Source organism: Theobroma umbraticum, unplaced genomic scaffold (assembly GCF_002168275.2).
Source record: "Theobroma umbraticum cultivar Fairchild unplaced genomic scaffold, ASM216827v3 scaffold_67.0, whole genome shotgun sequence".
NCBI lineage: Eukaryota > Viridiplantae > Streptophyta > Magnoliopsida > Malvales > Malvaceae > Theobroma > Theobroma umbraticum.
This window is the reverse complement of record NW_018397262.1, coordinates 6866286-6872567: the sequence shown is the minus strand read 5'-3', so window position 1 is coordinate 6872567 and position 6282 is coordinate 6866286. Positions and strand designations below refer to the sequence as shown.

At 33.8% G+C, this 6282-nt stretch overlaps 2 protein-coding genes across 2 annotated transcripts; both read right to left on the bottom strand.

Moving 5' to 3' along the window:
* Window positions 1-932: 932 nt before the first annotated feature.
* Window positions 933-2292, bottom strand: RAT5 (Histone superfamily protein). Its single transcript, XM_021432055.1, has 2 exons — window positions 2000-2292; window positions 933-1432 (listed from the first exon to the last, which is right to left on the bottom strand). The coding sequence occupies exons 1-2, from the start codon at window positions 2186-2188 to the stop codon at window positions 1217-1219; spliced, it is 405 nt and encodes a 134-aa protein (XP_021287730.1). The 5' UTR covers window positions 2189-2292; the 3' UTR covers window positions 933-1216.
* Window positions 2293-3764: 1472 nt separating this feature from the next.
* On the bottom strand, window positions 3765-5081 carry LOC110419920 (protein VASCULATURE COMPLEXITY AND CONNECTIVITY-like). Its single transcript, XM_021433055.1, has 3 exons — window positions 4782-5081; window positions 4462-4667; window positions 3765-4273 (listed from the first exon to the last, which is right to left on the bottom strand). The coding sequence occupies exons 1-3, from the start codon at window positions 4875-4877 to the stop codon at window positions 4081-4083; spliced, it is 495 nt and encodes a 164-aa protein (XP_021288730.1). The 5' UTR covers window positions 4878-5081; the 3' UTR covers window positions 3765-4080.
* Window positions 5082-6282: the final 1201 nt, after the last annotated feature.

Here is a 6282-nt window from a genome sequence, read left to right as displayed (position 1 = left end):
ATTCCCATCCAGTGTCAGAATGGACATGTTCCACAAGTTCAAAACACAGATTCTTTCTCTTTTTCTGCTTGCTAGAAATGGCAACTTAAATCCAGGGTTTTGCTTCCAAAATTCATGGGAAAAACTCAAGTTGACGCTATTATTCCTCACCTCGTCATATGGCTTGAAAAATCTTGCCATGCACTACAACGTCCACCTACTCACAGACATCATGAAATTCAGTAACCAGAGAATCATAACATAGATTTGCTGCCACATGTTCCCAACTTTCTACAAACCAGAGCAAGACTCTGAATGCCCTTTTCCAGCAAAAATCAGAAACATCAAATCATCTTCAATGCCAATCATTTTCATTAATCAAAACAAACAGGAAAATTTGATCACTTGGGTCAAGTTCCGTCATTTAAATCATGCAAATGCAATACACAATCAACTTAGTCAGAGACATCAAATTCAATAAACATACCATAGTAGATTAAGATTCTCTATCTGTCTTTGAGGATCAAAAGGCAAGCATCTAACCCCCTTTCACACAATCCAACAACAAATTCCAATGAGACAAGTCATTAATCAAACTTCAATTAAGCACATGGATGATGATGAGAAACATTCACTTTAAACTAAAAACTGAAAACTACCATTGACAATCTACAACCTGGACTCCTCATAAGATTTGGAATTGTCAAAAGGTTTCAGATCATCAAATCCTCTTCAATGCCAGTTATTTTTGGCAAGATTCATTAGGTTCTCCAACTTTATTGGAGTACCTAACCTAACAGACTGCACATAAGTCTATACCCTTTTCATAACATCCCACAACAAACTTCAATCAATGCAAACATTAATCAAAAGAAACAAGAGTTAACGATCAAGAAAGCAATGGAGATGGAAATTGAAATGTTGCATTCGTTAAATTAACGAACAAGAGGAAAGAAAAAAAATGGGTCACAACTCTTCTATTAAGCAAGTAGAAGATAATGATTGATGATTGATTATATTCACATTAAACTAAAAACCCTAAGCTACCTACTAACTAAACACTGTCAACAAACTACAATTCCATAAAAGACATTAAAATTCTTCTTCAAACCCTAAGCTCAAAAAACTAATAGAACAACAAGCAAAGCTAAAATCCAAGACCATTAAATCTCAGAATCACATCAACAAAGCGAGTGGACGGTTGCTCTCTGGCTTTCAGAATCTAAACTAATCTGATCTAATCTTCATCAGCTCCGGAAGCCTTGGAGGAGGTTCCGGTTTTCTTGGGGAGAAGGAGGTTGTGGATGTTGGGCATCACACCACCATTGGCAATTGTTACGTCTCCGAGTAGCTTGCTCAGCTCCTCATCGTTTCTTACGGCGAGCTGGATGTGACGTGGCACAATTCTGGTTTTCTTGTTGTCTCTGGCTGCATTACCGGCAAGCTCAAGAACCTGAAATAAACATACAATTTTCACTAAGATTAACAAGAAAAACCACCGAATATTCAATAAAAATTTCATTTGCTGCTTGGATAAATAGATACCCTAATTTCTTCTAATTTTAGGAATTATTAAGATACGTTAATTTCACGAAAATATAAACATTTTGGGGAAAATACAATTAATTCACGAAAATAAACCCTAATTTCGGAGCCTGAGAAAATTGAAAGATACTAAAATTTACAAAAATAAAGCACAGATCCGAAAATCGAACCTCAATTTCATGCAGATATGATTAAAAACCCTAATAAATAACATAGATCCAGAATTTTAAAAAAATCTGAAATCATAGAAAATTTTAAAAATCCAAAAATTTCAAACAAATAATCCAGATTTAGAAAGAAAATAAAATTTCATAAACAAAAACTAAAATTTCCCAAAATTAAAAGAAAAATTCGAAACCCTAGATTACTTTACAAATCAAATAAACACTTCTTTTAATAAAAATTACCGATAATCCCTTAGAAATTTTAAAACAAAGTAAAGAAAAAAAAAATTTTGAAAAGAAAGTTATTGTACCTCAGCGGCAAGATATTCAAGAACGGCGGCGAGGTAAACAGGAGCTCCAGCTCCTACCCGCTCTGCATATTTCCCCGCCTTAAGGAACCGAGCGATACGACCCACGGGAAACTGAAGCCCGGCCTTGCTACTCCTCGATGTCGCCTTCTTGGACGCTCCGGATCCGAGAGTTTTGCCCCGACCCGCCATTGTAGACCCAACAAAAATAAAACGAAAATTTAAAAGAAAATAAAAAATGCTAAAAAATAAGTGCGTGGAAGGGAGAAAGAGAGATAAGTGAGAGAATAGCCGGTAGTTCTGGGTATATATAGTGGAGAGCGTAAACTAATTAGCCAATGGGAAGAGAGGACGCGGATCGAGAAGAGTAGCCGTTAGATATGGATAAGACGGACGGTCAAGATTCGAAGCGAACACCGCTTTTGCTTTTCTTGTCTGCGGTTTTGGTTAGTTAAATTTTAATTTTAAGGAGGGAAATTCAGTTTTTTTCTCTCTTTATAATTGAAATGACGAAAATGTCCTCAAGATATTTTAATATTTTTATTCTTGCGGTTCGGTTTGTATTGTTCGATGTGATTGGCCAATTAGAAGCTGCAATGCCAGATGAGGTACCGCTGACCGTAATTAATTACATCACTACCACTATTGTTTTAATTGGTAAAATTGTACCATGACTCCCTACACTCTCGAGATTTAATATTTATATAATAATTTATAAAAATTAAATTTTTATATTTTTTAAAATTAATAATATCAATTTAATTATTAATAGTGTTAAATTTTTTTCGTATTTATATAGACATAGTATTTGACAATATTGACTTGATATTGAATTTGACGATATGATATTAAATAATAATATAATAAGTATTATTTAAAAGATTACATTATTTTTAAATATTATATCAATATAAATAATAAAAAATTTAAATATAATTAATAATTAAATTAACATTATTAATTTTAAAAATTATAAAAATTTAATTTTTATAAAATACTATATAAAAATTAAATTTACCACTTAGACAGAATATAAAGACTAATTGTATTATTTCACCTTTTTATTTTTTTTAGTTTTTGATAAATTACAAAAATTATTTTTATCTATTTTTAAACAAATATTATTAACTTATAATAATATATAAAATATATATAAATTGGTTTAAGGTATTAACATCCAATGTTACTTAGATAAAAATATAATCAAAATAGAGTAATGGGTAATTAAGAGATGATACTCTCTATTAAAACTCGAGATATGTAATAAACTTCCTACGTAAACTCATTCTAAATTCAAATGTTAGGTCGGGTCGAACAAATATGTATAAATGAGTTTGGTGAGCCCAACTCCAAGTTCTCTGGACTTTGGACCTGGCTTAGCTTAGTTTGATGCTTTACCATGTCTAATTTCCATTCTTATGAAGTTTAAGGTTTTGGCTGAACTGACTTGTTGGAGAAACCCTCTTAGGTCTTGCATGAGGCTGGATTGGGGAGAAGAAATGAATTTACGAAGAACGGAGATAACCTATTTTATTTTTTTATGTTAAAATTAAAAAATAAAAAATATTATGTCTGAATATTTGATTCGGTGGTAAATATATATATGTATATTTTTTATTTAATGTTAAACGAGCATAATGTAGAGAAATTTAGATTTTAAACTAGATTCTCACGACTCTCATAGATTATGTATTCAATATACCGAATTAAGAAAAATGACAAATTAACATCGTGGATTATATCTAATTGAAAATGATGTCTGCTTACAAATTGATTTTACGAAGAGATGTTGTACGGTCCACGCATGGTAGGAACAAAGCAAAATGACAAATATTTATTTGGAGTAGAGTTAATTGTAGCTGTTGGCATACTAGGAAAAGCCAATTGCCCCACTTTCCTTCCAATCTCTTAACAAGAAAATCTCTGTTTGGACCTCTCAGCCTTAAGCAAAAAGTGATTGCTTTTTCCTGTTTTGCTTCTATTTCCTACCCCTAAGAAAGCACTAGGTACACAGCTTGATTAGGTAAGTCCTTATCCAGCTACTCTCCCATCCTCCGAATTTGGTGGAAATTGATGGACCATATTCATTGTTTAAGGGTCTCCTTGTAGTCCATGAGTGCAGAAACATAGAGTGCAACACTCAGCAAGCCATGTACAAAGCACAGTATCCCTCCAAGAATTTGAAAATGATGATGCAAAACCTGGCATGACCCTTTTGATTTGGAATTCTCTAGCGTCGCCATAACCAGGGCTGGAAATCCAGCAGCTACTACAATCCTGATAATCAGCAGCATTCAGGCAAACCAGAGAAATTAACATGGATGTAATTCACAACTTTCTTCTGCCATATTCCCAGGGCAGAAGCTTAGACAATGAATTTTAATCTATGGGAGTAATCTATCCCATCAATCATATGGTCCTCATAATCAGAAAACAAGGAAAAATGAAGGTGTAAAAGCACATACCAAGAAAGAACAAGGCACCCGAACCAGAGTTGCCTGTCGGCAGATGATCTTTCAAGCTCTTCTGTGCAACAGATGCACGTGAAGCCACCAAGCAAGTTGGCAGTAACATGGGACAAAGCTAGTAGAGTTGCTGCAGCCGACCCTAGCTTGAAAGCTTGATCATTCAGTTCTTGGCACTCAAATCTCTTTAGGCTTTTATGTCTCACCTGTTTAAACATTGGTAAACCTGATTCAGGCTCAAGTACATTTACATATCTGACAAAGTATGTAACGATATCAGATACATTCTCTCTTTCATGTACAAGAAAAGATGCATGTACCTTGTCTTTGGCAATTTGTGCTTGAATGCTGAGAATACCAGCAGCTACATCCACAATAACAATCACAAGACAAACAAAAACACCGGGTTTTGCCATTTCCACAACCTCTAATAACAATGGGGGATGATGTTTGATGACTACCAGAAGGAAATAAGAGAGGGGAGCAGAGCCCTTTTTACAGCAGATTTCAACGAACAAGTTCACTACAGAAAGGACAGCTAAGAAGGGGTAAAGTACTTATTTGCATATAAGTAACTTTATGTGACAAAGAAATCCCAACTCTTTTTTCCAACTACAATATTTTCGTTTCTAATATTTTCTCAAGAAAAAAAAAAGATGAAGACATTGCGTAGTATTAAAGAAAATTTACAGAACAATAATGAAAAGTGAAGGCAAAAAAAATGTAAAGATCAAAAAGGACAAGCACAGTTTTTCCTTTGCTAACTTAGTAAAATACGAGAAGCATATTCATGATTAAAGTGGAAGAATAGAAGAAGACAATAATACAAGTGTCCCTGAATATATCATGAGTTTACATTTTTCAATCCAAAAACTATGTTGGTGGAAGAAGATTTTTGCTTATCAACCTAAGATATTGAATAGGAACACGTTCAAGAGAATAAAAGAACCCAATTACAGGCTCTGATAGTGGTATCTCCTTTGCTAACTTAGAAGTACAATTATAGGAAGCATATTCATGATTAAGCTGGAAGAATAAAAGAAGACTAATATAAGTGACCCTGAATGCCAATGCCTTCAAACATGGCATTTGTGAATTTGGGCCTAAGTTGAGTTGAGTGTGATCAGGCATGGATTCAAACAGAATAGAACCCAATCTTCAGACATGGATTTGGGTTAGTCCTCTCTTAGTCCAAAGACCAGATGTCTCTGCCTCTTCAGACCTAAATTTTCTATTCTTGGCCCAAAGTGCTATGATCAGTGGGTTTGTACCTTACTTCTTCCATGATCCATCCTATAACTTTCTGATTCTCCTCATCTATATAGCAACCTTTCTTTATCTTTCAAGTAGTTTTTTTGGTCATGGGAAGTCCAAACTTTATCTGAAATGTATGAGTAAGGGATCAATACATGTAGTTAGTGTACCAAAAGAGAAAAAGAAGAGAGGGACTTTAAGGTATCTAAAAATTAACTTGGTGATAATAAGGATAAAAGTAAAGTTTTTTTTTTTCATTACTCGATCCATATCTAACTCTATTCGAAATTCAAATTCAAATTAAATCAAAATTTAATTTGACAGAATTTGATCCACGAACACTTCTAAATTATATTCACTCAAAAATTTTAGTTGCTCAATGCTCTTTTTCCAATTATCATTGTCTCTAAAATAAATGCAATTTGCTAAGGCAAAGTGGAACTCTCATGGTTGGCATGTGCTAGCATTAAATGGGGTTCTTAAACATATACCGACACCTTAACTACATCTGCCTTCCCTTTCAAACGCCAGTGCCATTTCCATGGCTTTTGTGTAACCCCACGCAGT